The following is a 16,434-nucleotide window of genomic DNA, read 5'->3' on the forward strand; positions in this document are numbered from 1 at the left end:
TGAAAGATGGCCTAGTCCTTCCAGCTATTACTACAATTAAAAATATGTACACGTTTGGTAATTTTATTATCTAGGTAAACATGCACAAATACAGCTAGGCTTAAAAAAAAAGGAGGGCTATATATAAAAGACGGATCTAATAGTTAGGAAGTCCAACTAAACCAATAAAGGTGGTAAAACTGGTCAAGATTTCTCTAATAGCAAGTGTATCGTAAAATATAATGATGAGCGGCACTAGAACTTTTAATCGGTAAATCAGTATGGACAAATCAATATGTGCTCATCCAGACATTAGCATCCAACTGCCTTTATACATTTCCTCTACTAAAATATCAATGCCTCGTTTTAACTTTCAAGTATGAGGGATTGGATTTGAGACCCTCATCCCTTCCCTCTCTCCACGCCCCCAACAACAACAACCCCACCCCCACACACACAACTCCGGCCAAAGACACGTGAATCTCCCTTCAAAAATGAATGTCTGATTCCCGAAAGGAGCATTGAGACCAGTTGTTTGATTACCTTGGATCTGAGGATGGGTCCCATGTCACATTAATGCCTCCTCATGGTACATAAAGATCCTCATATCTAATATGGGAAGTCATCAAATGCATCCTTAAACATGCAACAATGCTCTTCAGTATTATGGTAAGAAGTATGTAATTTAAAATACATGTTTGAGGATGCCAAGGCACATTGGCTTAAGTCGGAAGAGCTCAACATCAAATTCTTTCACATGTGTGCATCGAATAGAAGGAGAATGAACCATCGCTACAGGAAATTTCAGTTTTACTGGCGCAATATAAGAGCCAGTAAAAAAATTTCACCGGCGCATTTTCAGTGCCAGTGAAAATGCAAATACGGCGCCAGTGAAAAGATTGTTTTCATGTGTGAAGTTCTTCACTGGCGCTGGACATGCACCAGTGAAAACATTTACTAGCCCAGTTTTAGCGCCAGTAAAAACTTATACTGGTGCACTTATTTAATGTGTCAGTAAAAGTGGAAAATATAATATATATGTATATATAGCGCGCGCCAAATGAGGCATACGCCTTTGGGCACATTTTAATGAAATTAATACATCAAGGCTTCTTAAGATGTTCCTGAATCAGACTATTACCTTATGAACAGTGGAAACCTTGTATTTGAAGTCAATACCCAACAAACAGAACCATGCATAAACAGAGATACAACATTTTGTACACATTATGATAATCAACACCCTTGAACAGCAATTAGAGAAAGAATCAAACAAAGATGAATATACATAAGAGGAGCTTACAAATATTTTTCTCCATAACTTGGTTATGGCGCTAGCTCCCAAAGCAACCAAAGAGTTTTTTTGGTGACAGACCTGATGCTCGATATTTTTTAGCCTTCTCCTCATCAAGAAGCTTCTCTTCACCGTGCTTGGCTTCAGCCATTGCTCGTTTCTCCTCGGAAGTCTTGCATCTATGTTCGGACAAATCAAAAAGCAGATTTAATTTGCCATTGATATTAAGGAAATTATCGCAAGATGGACTTAAATTTTCAAGTGAGAAGCTGGAATATATTAAGTGTCTCTAGTCACACTGACAAAAGGCACTGTAGCCTAAAACGTACCTCAATCTTTTTCAGTTCAGCTTTCAGTGAGCATAGCTGCTCAAGTCTGCACAAGAAACGTAAGATCCCAATGTGTTCCTCAGAGAATGGTGATCCAATAGTAACTTGCATTGCATCATTGACATACACTTATGAATTGACAAGGTTAAGGAAAAAAGAAAAGGATCATTGTTCCCTACTATAATCAGTAGAAGCCTATTTTTTCAAACATGACTGGCACTGTCTTCATGGCAGTATACTATATCAAACATTAATTATCTGGCCTATGTTTAGAATTATCAGGCAAATTTACTGAAGAGTGCAAAAAGAAGGCATAAAGAGAAAAAAAAAAGAAATAAGTAACATAATTGGACAAGGTTTTCAAGTGAGTGGTCCACCATGACAACAGTAAATCGACATTATAAGAGCGGTCTGAATCTAAAGTTGCTAGGGATTTTGCCTTCTGGTGTTTCTGTTGCAACCAGTTGCTTTATTCAGTGAACTTGTGTCGGATTGTAGTTTTCAGTCATTTAAATGGACTAGGCCAAATTCAGCATCCACTGATGTGAAATTTTTTGAGACAAAAAGGAAATCTAGTCTCAAACTATTTGCAATAACAAACACATACTTGTTTTCAGCCTTTGTTTTTTTCACTCTCTTCTCATGCCTTGATCAGGGACAGCCTCTTCTCACTTTCAACCTTTGCAAGGACAGCATCTGAAGGTAAGATTGTGAACGTATCAAGAAGAAAGTTTTAAGCATAAAAATTTGCTAGCGAAGAAGAAAAGCAAATTTTCACAAAATCGACCAGAATAATTATTCTTGTTACTGACAAAATCATAGTTTAGCAGGTTTCTTAACTACTGACTGCAATTGTATCTCTGTCGGCAAAGATAGACGAAAATTTGGTCTCAAATACAACAGAAAATTTATTGAGTTTGTGCTTCTTTCAAGAAATTCCAGAACTACCTAATTGAAATGCCCAAAATAAAAGGAAAATGAATAATTGGTCTTAATTTGAAGCTAACTATGAACAATGGAAAGCTAAGCGATTCACAGTTTCCATAGTTGTGGTTGTTCACCTCTTTTGTCTAATGCTATAATTGGTCTTCAGCTGTTTAGACGACAATACAAGTTTCCACCTATTCAGACAAAAGCACTCGGAAACACGTAGACTGTCTTAGAATAATATTATGATCTTCACTTGGAACCTTTCTTTTTCCATAAATCTAGTCAAATAAGGTTGGTATTGGCCTATTGAACAGGTCAATCTGTTGAATAGGAGGCCTAATTACTGATAGGCTGATCTAGGTTGCTGATTGCTGAGATTAGCAATATGTTTGTTGATCTGCCATCAGAGTCTAGACTGTGAAATGAGATGGTTTTGCATTTCTGTTTGTATATCCATGATTGTTTGCTTTAACCAAAAAAAGTACCAAGAAGACTTACAATGGCATGGAAAGCAAACCGAATAACAAGAACAAAGGTTTGAACAAAGAGACTAGAATCAAGAGGACCAAGGGGGAAGAAGGCCAAGAGAAGTTGGGTGGGATGAACTGGAGCATATAGGGAAAACTTCAGAAGCAATGCATCTCGTGCTTTCTAAAGGGATCCCCAAAGTGAACGGGAATGACATGTAATGCAACATGTCCAGTATAGTAATGAAAGCATGAAAGTATGAAGCTATTGAGATGAAAATCAAAGATGCAAGCCATATTACGTATTTTGTCTTTGACACAGTTACAGTGCAGTAGTATTTACAGCAACGGGAGTTGTTTCTAATGTAAATTTGCAGACATCCACTAGGAAGCAAAAGGCACACACATATGAACTGTTTCTATGTAAATTTGCAGGCATGAGAATGATCTTGGTTTGGTTTTGATACGGAGTAGATCAGATTAAGACTCATGCAAAAGGAATGGGGGAATGAAAAGACGTCTTCTTCTTCTTCTTCTTCTTCTTCTTCTTCTTCTTCTTCTTCTTCTTCTTCTTCTTCTTCTTCTTCTTCTTCTTCTTCTTCGACTGAGTCATGAGCCTTCTTCCATATTCTCCCCTCTGCCCTTCTCACAACCCTTCCAATGAAAGACAACACATACGAAAAGGAATGGGGGGAATGAAAAGAGGACCCGAGAATGGGGGTCATGTAAAGGAAAAAAGAGGGAGGAACAAAAATTTCTCCTCCTGCGAGAAAGAGAAGAACCTTTACTGGCGCAGGTAGAGCTGGGACAGAAAACCACTCATTTTATTGGCGCAGTGTTGGGTTTCGCCAGTAAAGTCTATTTTCACTGGGGCTAGGTTTTTTGCGTCAGTGTTCATTTTTTCTTTGGCACAACCTGTTACTGCGTCAGTAAAATGCGTTTTACAATGGCGCTACCGCCAAGGTGCGCAAGTAAAACAGTGATTTCTTGAAGTGCATATTCCATCGATGGAAATTGGAGTGACTTTCCAAGGTTTGCACATTTTTCCCGTGCAACTAATTATTTTAAAGAACGGTTATCCTATGTTGTTGATGCTTTATGATATGTCAGGTATGAATTTTAAGAAATTGAATGAGGCTGCCTGTGCGGGTACCATTGGGCCTTTCTCATTGGAAGAATTGAAGCATGCGGTATAGAGTTTGCCCAATGGCAAAACCCCAGGTTTCCCACTGAATTCTTTAAAGAGTCATGGGAATTTGTTAAAGGTGATCTTCTCCAAATGATGGCTGAAGTTCACAATTTTGTGAAGCTTCCTCAAGTATTGGTTAAATCAATGTTTATTATCATTCCAAAAGACCCTCTTACGGAATTGATTGAACGGTTTAGACCGATCTCTTCGGTGGGGATGGTCTTTAAGATTGTATCCAAAGTACTTGCATCAAAACTCAAGCTCGTGGTTGGGGCCCTTATTTAGGATGTTCAAAGTGCTTTCATTGTCGAAAAAAGGTTGCATGATTCTTGTTTTGTTGCTCAAGAAGCATTGAACTTCATCAAAATGTCTAGTAAGAAATCTTTCATCTTAAAATTTGATTTAGAAAAGGATTTTTATTCTTTGGATTGGCGCTTTCTTATAATTTGTATGGATCATATGAGCTTTGGGGGGGGGGGGGGGGGGGGGTTAAATGGCTATCATGGATCCAAAGATTGCTTAATACCTCATCTATTGCGGTGTCCATCAATGGGTAAAAGAGTAACATCTTCAAACCTAAGTGGGGGCTGCTCCAATGGGACCCTCTCTCACCACTACTATTCATTTTGGCTTTGGAAGCACTCTTGATTATGATTTCTTCGGTGGTAACACAGGGCAAATTTGTGGGTTGCAAGGTCTCGGATAGTGTCTCCATTTCCCACCTCTTATTGTGTTTGGAGAAGCGTCCCGAAAAACTTTTGGGTTCTTTTGATTATCATTCAAGCCTCTGTCCATACTTTGAGTTTGAGAATGAATGGTGCTAAATGTCAAATCTTAGTATTGAATCATCCCTTGGGGGAGATGTAAGGGTTGGCAACCTTTATTTTTTAATGTGAAGCAAGTTTGCTACCCATGAAGTACCTAGGCTTGCCTCTCCATTTTGGTGTCTCTAGAGATTCATTGGTCTCATTTAGAGGATAGGAACACCAAAAAAATTCAAAATTGTGTAAACCATTTGCTATCAAAGGTCGGGAGCATTTCTTTGGGTATATGTAAATTTTTATTGTCCCAAAGAAGGTAGAAAAAATGTTTATTAGACTTTTTTTAAGATTTATTTGGTCGGGCAAATCGGAGGACTCATAATTCTTTGGTAAATTCACATTTCATCGATAAACGACTCCACCTGGGGGGGTTTGGGTTCACAACATACATAAAATCAACAAGGCTCTTTTGGGAAAATGGCTACGGGTGATTTGTAAGAAAGATAGTAGAATTGCTTAATGTGGTTATTGCCTTCTTGTACTCAATAAATTTAATTTTGGTATTGCAGTTTCTAGTTGTCAAATTTTAGAACTTCACAATGGCCTCTAAGAGATTGTGATTTATGTTTTATGGTGTGATCACTAAAAATTTCTGAAAATATATTCGATCAAAGCAGTCCTTCGCATCCTCCGTTAGTATTATAAATCACTCGTGTGTTTAGAATCAGTAGGACCGGTGCATGCAGCTTGTTGGATCCTCCGAATCTTGATACTGGAGATCCTACAGTCACAATTAATTTTGATGAAATTAGTCAAATTAATCATTTAATTACATACACAGATAAACCATTTTAAAGATTGAAGTACAATATATATGTGTGTGTGTGTGATAATTTAATCATTGATTGAATGTAAAATTATCAATGATTGCAAACATCTTACAAACATGTATATACAAAATAATAAATGAACAAAGTACCTATCTGCGTGGATTGAAAGTTATTACCCACTGTGACCCTCTCCTCAAAGCACCGGACCTTGTTCCCCATTGCATTTGTTCATGTGCATTCTCCACTGCAACCTCAACCTTTGGTTGAGCATCCGATTCACCCACCTCCACTTCCTAAGAACCCTCCAAATTAATCTAAATCTTAGGGTTTGCATATTCACATTATTGAGTTATTGTCTTCATTTTACTACAGCTATGCAGGTGACTACGCCTTTAGATTTATCTATCAGGAGATTGAGATTAACAACAACCTCAGAGTCCGTCAATGGGTGAAACTTATTCACCACTGAGTCCCCCTCTCCCTTCTTAGATGCTTCTGGGATGGTAGACATCAATGCAGTCACATACTCGTGAACAGTTTTTTACATTCATCCTTAGATTTGAGACATGCTTGAAATGTTTGTTGTTGTTTGGCCTATTTTAAAGGAGTTAGTTGTTGTGAGTTTAAGCGTAGAAGTCTGGGTCTCAATTTATCAATGTTACATTTTCTATGAACACCGAAAACTTTGGCCACGAAACAAACTCCCTCTCTACCCACATGTCAAGCCTACTTCATACTTTATAATATGAACTATAACCAAGTATGTAATTTTTTTTCTTTAGTCCACATGTTCCAACAATATCGGATGTTGTGGGTATAACCCCCTTCGAGCCAGCATTTTCAATTGTCATATTAAACAAATTCAAAATTTTCTACAATAACAATACGGAGAATATAGATAAACAGACAGACAACATATACACAACATAGGCTATTGAAAAAATATTGCATAAAACAAACATAATGACCTATAAAAAATATTGAATTGTTAAGGAAATAACCAAAAGAAACAAAGAATGTTTCCTAATCATGTTTATAATACAAGATGCACAATCGAAGAAAAAATGAAATAGGCTATTAAACATGCTAAGATAACTCAAAAATCATGCAATTTTTGCACAACATAACTAAGTCATGTCAATGTTTCAAAAAAATAATTGATTCGTTGTTTCAAAAAAAAATAACAGGTTCAACCGTAAAAATGTGCTTACTGAAAAAATACCCTGGTTTTTTATTTTTTGTTGATAAAGTACCACCAATGAATAGTCATCAATGATTCACCAAAAATAGTCAACAAAAATTATTGTCGGGGAGAAGCACGTTGGGGACTACTCGTTGGGGGCCAAAAAAAACTTTAGATTATACGAAAATGACCCCACGGTGTGACAATCAATTTTTATATAAATGAAGGAAATTCGCATTTAATGCTCATACGGAAATTCATGAACAAACATATTTGCAATGACATGATTTACGAAGTTAGTATATAATCTGCAGACTTCTTGAGGATCATAAAAAGTTTGCACTATGTCCTGCAAATTTAGTACAATATTTGTGAAATTACGATATATTAACATGAGGTTTGCACTATGTCTCATGAATTTCATGTTATATGTGTAAATTTAGTATGACATTTGATCCTGTGAATCTACCTTTAAGTGAGGGTCGATGCCTAGAGACCATATCGATATATCGCACGAACAGAAGGTCCGTTGTGCAAAGATTAAAATGGTTTTTTAACAATAAACATTTGTAGTTTTGGACATCTGGCAGATTTTAGAAAATTATAGGGTTTTTCAAAAAATGTATTTTTGTCGTACAGTACAGTCATTTTCCATTTTAGAAACTTGTATTGATATTTTCCAAACTGTTTCATTGTACATTTCAAAGAAAAACATACCTGAAACTTTTTAAGCCCTCAAGTACCGGTATCAATACCACGTACACGTACCCGTTTTTGGCAACTTTGAGTAAAACCCTTCAAGGTCCCCTTGTCCACTAAGTACACCTAACTTCGACCTTGTGGTCACAAAGTGCATTTTATTTTAATAGACTAGATATTGCTGAAGCTTCCATGTTGGGAGGTCTGTATAAACGGGTTGGAGACAGTTCGGAAGTAGGCATTATTGAATCCAGCTTAACTGGACATTGCTTAATTGGATTCTGATTCAGTCCAAGCGTCGAGTGGAAAGATGCAATATTTAATCCAGATTCAACTAGCTAATCTAAAACATTTTATATTCAGATTTGGACTATCCATCAAATTCAGAACTGATTTGGGTACAGATTTGGATGTAAAACTGCATATGGAATCTGATTATTGTCGTAACATTGCATTGAATCCTACCAAATGAATTCAGATTTTGGTTGGATATCAGACCGAAATCTGATCCCATTGACATCCCTATCTATATAGACTTAGGGCTGCAAATGCGTTGGATATGGATCAGATGTCCAATTATCCTGCTTCAGATACATGAATTGTCATACTAATGACCAAAAACACTTTATGTGTGTGGATCCCGATGTTACTTGGATTTAGATTTGCATTCAGGTTGAAGCTCGAAAACCGAATCCAACCCGCTTAGTTAATGGGATACTTACATCACCTAGCGATTAAGTCTCTCTCTCTCTCTCTCTCTCTCTCTCTCTCTCTCTCTCTCTCTCTCTCTCCTGCAGCAGTTGAACGACATCGCTTGCCTTTCTTGCGACTGCCCATGGTCCGCCTAATGAGAAGCAATGCCCCGTACGAACGACTCTTACTCCAGCGCAGCTCTCAGTTGAACACTCCGTCCATGCACAGGATGCCCGTTCAGCGCCACCAGTATTACAGTAAGACAGTGAATTGATACTTGAAAACTCCAGACATTTCTGCTTACAAGTTACAATTGTGAAGAAAAAAATCATAAATTCTGCATCATCTTAATGCTTTCTGCTTGAGAACTGGACAAAAGACAACTCTGATCTTAATGCTTTCTGCTATGCCCTAAGCCATAAGTTATGGTAGAATGCCCACCCTAACACTTATATTTGTAATGGCAGACTTTAAGAAGGGATTCTAGATGACAAAGTTCAGTCGGATATTTCTTGTGCAGGTTCTCCGTGCATACAAGGGTTTTCCAGTGCCTACTCTGCGAACACAAAACAAAGAATAATCTTGTGCCAAACTAAGGGGACTGAAATGGTGTCTGATTCACATGGCATTTTTTGTCTCCATGATGCAGTACCAGACTGCACCCCCAAACTCTACTAACATTTGCTAAGCTGACATTTAAAGAACTGCCAATTGCAAGTCTTTATATAAAACCTCGCATACCTGAAGAAGCATCAAGACAGCCGGACAGCCACTGCTACCAGTGCGTGCCTTTTACAGATTGAGATCATACAAGTCACCACTAGAAGTTATTACCGTCTGCAATGCACTATTTTACATGTACCTCTTCCACACACACCAATCAGGGAAAAAACAACTTTAAGTACCAAAACGGAAATAACGAAAAGCATCTTCTCCTTAGAGCATAAAATCCAATCTCAGTGTAGGTAGCCAGTATCTCTCAGAAAAAACAATGTTCCTAGGTGATTGTCTTTGACATGATAGACGGTGTACAAAAACTCGATTGAAATGGACAGATCCTGAAACCTTAAGAGAACGATCGGTTTGATCAGAATCTCAATACAACCGAAGAGCTACAAGCAAGATTATGAACTGCCCATCCTTGGATGGGATGTAAAGAACAAGAATATCAAGGTTGTACAGGATCAAACTACGAGAGAGCAAAAACTCTTCAGCAAGGGAAATTGGTCTTCGCTATCTAAAGATTCTAATACTTAGGTTCTTTTTGAAGGAAATAATAGTATGCCAGGACCAGAAATAGAAAGACTGCGAGAACAGAAGGAACAACCCATAACCAGTATGAAGCCGCCTGTTTCTTCTTCAGGATGGCCTTCGGAACAGGTTTCGGGCCTTTGGTGTGGCCCCTGAACCTGACACTTTCCTTTGGCGTGTTGAACTTTGCCTGAGCTGGAGCCTCCAACTTCTCCTCATCATTTTCCAGAACAGCAGTCTGAGTATCCTCAGTAGTCTCTTCACTTTCCGTGTTTTCCGTTGTACCAGCCTTTTTCCTAGCTTTCTTCTCACGTTCCTGGAAAAGTTTTAAAGCAAAGCATGTCAAGCTCGATTTGAATTGGAGCAAGTTTTACCAAGATAATTACACCCCCTGGTTGCAGGACTTCCTAACGGACTCCATCAGATCAGCCCCATGTGAACCTTGGTACCAAGCCACATCAGGCTGATCCAAATGCAAAGCCAGATCAAGATTCTCATGACTGAATTAAGATAAAAAAAATATAACAAGCGAAAAATAAAAATGCTACTTTCCTTCTGCTTCTTCTCAGCTTCCTTTTCTGCTCTAATAGCAGCCTTCGCTGCTGCCTTTTCAGCCAGCTTCTTCTTTCTTTCAAGTGCCATCTTAGCTTTTACAATCTCCTCTTGTCTCTTCAACTCCTTCAGCTTTGCTGCATCCACTTCTTTATTTGCTGAAGAATCCTTGTGCATCTCTATTCCGGACACAATTTCTAGTTCCTGCAAGCTGCTGCCTTTTACTTTTGCATCCGCTTCACTAGTCTTTTTATTTTCTTCTTTCTGGATTTGGGCCTTATTGCCAAGGGTTTCATGTTCTGATGGAGGACGCGTGTCAACCTTTGAACTTTTTGTGCTGCCTTTTGCCAGTGCTGTGATGGATTCAACTATTGCTGATTCTTCCGAAATTATTGGTTTCTCATCAGGGTTTCTCATCCGACCATCTCTGCTCAACTGTCTGCTATCAAGCGATGGCAAAACCTTCTTTTCATAATCGTCTCTCACTGTTTTACTGCTATTCCAGAGTGCCATGAATTTCTCGGTCTGAAGCATAATAGAAAAAGTGAACAATATAAATAAACTACACATGCAGGAATATTAGCAACTTCACCAAGAAAAATGGCAGTTTCACATACCTCTGTGTGCAAAATCTCCTCTAGAGCTGCTTTATCCTTCTTTGCAGCCAGATCTTTAAAAATTGACTGGAGTGATCTATACTGGAAATAGGATGCATTCTGAAGATTGCAGAGAATAGTATCATGAATATAGTGAAAATCGTGATGTACTATGTGCATGGTCTCAAGAAATTACTAAAATGTCATTTCACGAACATTGATTTGAGGAGAATCAGCACAAAATCAGGTGACTTGAAGAGAGACACATTAACAACACATGCAAGAGAGTCAACCTAGAATAGCCCGAGCCAACCATAGCAAAAAACAGGCTAACAGAGTTCTCTACACTGTTAAGACAAACAGAATGTCCATAAAAGCAGCAAATCTGAGATAGACCAACATATGTATATTGCCACTTAGAAGTCCATCAAAGAGTGAAAAATGCATGCAGGCACACACACACACACACAGAAACCTACTAGTCACTCAGGCAAACAGATACAAAATATTCCCTAACCATATTTGGTTGCTTTGGCACCTGAGAGCCAACACAAAGGAGATAAAATGATGATGGTTTGAGTTAAATCATCCCATCACTTGCATATCAGGTCTGACAACTTACATTGTTATATGGAATGCTTTCTCGTGACATGAAGCAACACCACCAACCCCCCGCCACCCCCCCCCCTCAAACACTTGGAAAAAGGGGTGTATTTGCATCACATCGTATGATACAATGCTTAGTGCATGCTATTGTATGAAACATTGTATTTTTATATTTATTGACTAAAATTTTTTAAGCATTTTCTTTTTTATCTTTTTTCACTTCTAATGAGACCTTTTTAAATCAATGAGACTTTATTAAAGTGCTATTCACCTCTTTCATCAGCTTAAAAAAAAAATCTCAGTTTATTGTGATTTGTGAAGACAAGAAAGAACAAAACTATTATGGGAAAAGAACTCATTATTTATCTTTTATGTTTACTATGATTAGTGAAAATGATCAGTTAAAGGCATTATATAAAACCTTTTTCTTAATAGCTCCAGACTCTTTCTATAGATTATCCTAATACCTTAGTTGTCAAAGGCGGGGCCAAGGTGCAGCCCCACCGCCTGGGTGATAAGGTTTGGGCGGTGGAGCCCTATATTTATGTCTAGGTGCCGCCTAGGTGTAAGCCAAGGTAGGTCTTAGTTTTTTTTTCGTTCACTATTGTCAACATGTATAAAAGGGTCCCTTTTCCCCCTTTTACTCCCATTTTACGTCTCTTGGTTCTCTCTCCTCTCTCTCGCAGCCTCGCTAGGGCAGAGCCGAAGAAGGTCTCCTCCCTCTATCTTCTACAAGTACAGGTACCTCTCTCTCTCTCTCTCTCTCTCTCTCTCTCTCTCTCTCTCTCGTTTATTGAAAAATGTAAGGCAGGCAGGATTTTTTTTTTACTTCAGTAAGGGTTCTTTGTCTTAAAAAAAAGTTATAGCGACTCAATCTAACCACATATATCTCTTCAACAGGTCTGCTACGGATCAGTCCCTAGATCGTACTTTTCAGTGTAAGTACATGAGTTTTTTTTTAAAGGCGTAAGTACATGAGTTTTTGAGACATGAAGTTTCTGCACAATTTTAGCCGTTGATTTTTTGAAGCTCTCAAAAAACCTGCTAACAAGTTGCAATCACATGATTCAAAACGTATTTCCTATAAAAAACATTACATTGATACGGTTAGACTTGCAAAAAAATTTGAAAATGAGTGGTTTTTGCTTAATAGTTTTGCTGACTAGTTAATTAGTTATATACCTGTATTAGTACCAAATATAGCTACTAAAAGATTCTTGTTACATAGGAAAGCGAATTTAAAAAGCCACAAACTCCTTGCACCCTCTAGATAAGGGGAAGTTATAAGAAGTCTGCTCCTCTTTAGTGGTATGCCCACTTCTTCATTTGCTTCTTAAATTGATTTCCCCTCACTTTTAACGTTCTTTTCTCACTTGTTGATACTATCATACTAGTAGTGTATTTTGGAGGTGTTAGATGTTCTGTTGAGATGGAAAGGCCATGCAGCTTCTTAGTGGGTGTTCACTTTTTGGGGGTGTTAGATGTTAGATGTTACGTGTTAGATAATATGCTAATAAATGGCATCCATTCTCACAAGATAATATGTTATTATAGTTGCTGTTATAATTATCTCCTTTGCAACTTTAAGTGGCAAATCATAGGATTCTTTGTTCTTTTACTCAGCTTTTCTGATAATGCTTTTTTTTGGGTGATGTCTGTGAAAACATTGAACAAAGGAATGAATGTTGTTACTGATAGTGCTGGTTCCTCATTGCTATCTTGTATGTTAGTTGCTATTAATTGACCGTTTGTTCCTTTTTTTTTGGCAAAAGATACAGGTTTCCCACAACTGATCAACTTTTTCATTAACAAGTCAGTTTAGTGCTCCAATTGTCATGCACTTGTGAAATATCTACATATGCACTTGATTCTTGAATGGAAGTCACCTATATATGTAGAACCAAGGGTGTTGATATTTGATACTATCATACTAGTAGTGTATTTTGGAGGTTTTAGATGTTCTGTTGAGATGGAAAGGTCGTGCAGCTTCTTAGTGGGTGTTCCACTTTTTGAGGTGTTAGATGTTAGGTGTGAGCTTTTCATTGAGCATTACTGTATGTTTGGGGAGAAATATTAATTTTCTTAACATGCTGTTGTTATTGCTTTCTGAATTTTTATTTGTTTATGTGAATTTTTCTACAAAAGGCCAAAAGCATGTTTAGACTATTACTTATTATGTAATATATTACATATTTATTATATAAATGTGTCAATGCGTGTTTCTGTGAGAGGCTGAATTCATATTTTGCGTTTATGTTAATTGTTTCTTATTTGCTTACTCCTTTTAATTTACCAAATTTACGTGTTTCATTTTTTTAGATTCTTATCATTTTTTAGAACGATGGAAGGGCCTCTTCTGCAAGTGCTAGCGGGTCCACTCCAAGCTCGACATTTCCAAATTTGGATGATATACAGAACTAAGCGAAAATCAGATGATTCAACATGAAAGTGAGACTATATTAACGACAAACAAGACCTGAATTTTGAGACGTGTCTTAAATGTGGATCAACTTATAAAGGAGGCATATACAGAATAAAACAGCATCTACTTGGGATTGAAATAAACGTGAAGGCTTGTGATAAAACAACTACGAAGAGCTTTCATAATTTGTTGTAGAGAGAGAGACCCATTGGAAGATTATGGTCGTTCTTCCGATTGAGTGGTGGTGGCCATTGCAAGCAATTTCTTCCATTTTAGGCAAAATGGTTTGATATGTCCCGGTTCTTTACAAAAATGACAATTTAATTTGCTATAGTCTTTCTTTCCATTTTGCCAATTTCCTCCTTGATTTTGATTCTTAAAATGAGGAGGTTTGTAAGTCCTCACATTCTTACCCGGTCTTGAGACGGCATTCACCCCTTCACTTTCTTCTTGAATAGAGGAGGTTGCAAGGATGCTAGGATTGCTTTTACTAATCCTCATATGGGTTTCTTCCCCACTCAATTTAGTAATAATATCTTCACTGGCGGGAGATGTGAAAGAAAAAAGAAGAGAAGACCGAATTTGTTCAAATTCGGGTCTAAGACCATTTAGGAAGTTAAAAAAGCGGTCTTCCTCTATTTGTTTGTGTCTAAGCTCGATAGCTTCACCACTCCATTTGGGTTCAAGCATAGCAAGCTTGTCCCAAATGGAAGACAATTCGGTAAAGTATTCCCAAATTGTCATCTCATTTTGTTGTAAGGTCAAAACTCTCTTTTGAAGGTAGTATTTGTGTGACAAATCTCTTAAAGTATACATTTTTTCAAGATATAGCCAAGCTTCGGAAACTTTCTTGAATTTGATGATATTGGCATTGATCTTGGTTTCAACGGGTGAGAAAAACCAAGATAAGATCTTGAAGTTTTTCATTTCTCATTCGTCATGTTTCTTTGAATAATCTTCAAGAGTTCTTTGCCTTTCTTCTCCTTCAAGAACCTTTATATCTCCTTTTTCGATAATGGTAATTTTTGGTTCAGGTTTCGATATCGAACCTTGAAAATACCCCCAAAGCCCCTTCCCTTTAATATGGGTTTTCATATTACCGGCCCAAACATGATAGTTTGAACCATTGACTTTAAACCCGAGGGAGAAGTGGGAGTTCTTTTCGCCCATTAAAGATGATAGAAATAAAGAAGGAACACGTACCTCAATAGATTTTTAAGTCTTTCTTGACAAAGAAGACTTCTAAAATATTGGCCGAAGGAAATGATCCACTCCAATATTCAATAGCTTGAAGGCACATTTTTTGAGGCACCCAAGAATGTAGAGAAACGCACGATCTTCCTTCCTCAAACCTTGCTCTGATACCATTGAAAGTATCTTCAACAAGATACTATAACCAAGACCTTAATATTCTTGATAATAAATGCATGCACATATGCACAATAAGAACACTTAGAACTCTTGTGCACAAAAGCACAATACAAATCTCACAAATAGACAAAAGCATAAAAGTGAAATGCAAACACTTAAATAATCACTTGGGCTTTGTCCCAAAGCCTCACTATTACAAGGGGGAAATGCCCTTATTTATACACAATAAGGAGGACCTTGGAGGGGTCCAACTCATAGACGTTGGAGCCCCTCCAATGGTCACAATTGTGACCGTTAGAGGGGCCCAACGTCTATAAGAGTGGGGCCCCCAAGGTGAGTTTGACTTAGTCAAATGAAAAAGAAATAAGAGAAAGAAAAGAAAAATAAAAAAGCAAAATTACAAGCATATTCGTAAAATGAATATGCACAAGAATAGTGAAATGACTAAACTACCCCTACGGCTAATAATAAATAAATATATATTTTATATATATAATTAGGTAGATACATATACATATACATAGTATATGTATCACCTTTTATATATATATAATATATATAAGATTACAATATTTGATATATAATTTAACAATTTGTTACTAGATTTTTTACTTTAGAAAGCATATATAATTGCAAAAAAGGTCTAAGGTCCATGTTATTGGAGATGATTGGGCAAAACGTAGTTTCTCAAAAACGTCAGTTGGTAAAAGACGTGATTTTGAGTTCAAAATTTTGGACGGGAGTGAGTCATGCTCTGAAAACAATGGACCATTTTATTGACGTGATTTGATTGGTTGATAGCGATGAAAAGCCTTTTATGGGTTACATCTACGAGAAAATGGATCGCGCAAAGGAACAGATGAAGGTATAAGTTAATTTTTTGTATTTTACTAACTGTAATTTTTTAAAATTTTAACTTGGCTTTTATAATGATTATTTTCAATTATTTTGCTTAATAGGTAAATTTGAGCAATGATGGAGAAAGATATAGCCCAGTTTGAGAGATAATCGATAAAAGATGGAACAATCAATTGCATAAAGCAGACTTATATTTGAATCCAGCCATATATTATGAGTATGAAAATATCGAGTCCAATGAGGAGATAAAGAATGGTTTATATGATTAAATCAATTATCTTGTTCGAAGCGAAGCGAATCGAGATGCACTAGTAGACCAACTCATAAGATATAGAACTGATAGTGGGCCTTTCGAGATGGACTTAGCAAAGAAGAAGAGAAAAGTGCAAACGTCATGTAAGATGATTACATTTCATATAACTTG

At 37.1% G+C, this 16,434-nt stretch overlaps 1 protein-coding gene and 1 pseudogene across 1 annotated transcript in view; both read right to left on the reverse strand.

Annotated features, from left to right (window-relative positions):
* Positions 1-1,313: 1,313 nt before the first annotated feature.
* On the reverse strand, positions 1,314-5,998 carry LOC149820171 (remorin 1.4-like; annotated as a pseudogene).
* A 3,295-nt stretch (positions 5,999-9,293) lies between these two features.
* Positions 9,294-16,434, reverse strand: part of LOC149820172 (proton pump-interactor 1-like) — a 38,563-nt gene continuing 31,422 nt past the window's right edge. The window contains exons 7-9 of the mRNA XM_089983843.1: positions 10,775-10,873; positions 10,158-10,682; positions 9,294-9,924 (exon numbers count right to left, since the gene is read on the reverse strand). Coding sequence (XP_089839969.1) covers positions 9,601-9,924; positions 10,158-10,682; positions 10,775-10,873 — 948 coding nt within the window. The 3' untranslated portion in view covers positions 9,294-9,600. The remainder of the gene's footprint in view (positions 9,925-10,157; positions 10,683-10,774; positions 10,874-16,434) is intronic.

The sequence above is a fragment of the Nuphar pumila genome, chromosome 12 (assembly GCF_984573655.1).
Source record: "Nuphar pumila chromosome 12, dmNupPumi1.hap1.1, whole genome shotgun sequence".
Taxonomy (NCBI): domain Eukaryota; kingdom Viridiplantae; phylum Streptophyta; class Magnoliopsida; order Nymphaeales; family Nymphaeaceae; genus Nuphar; species Nuphar pumila.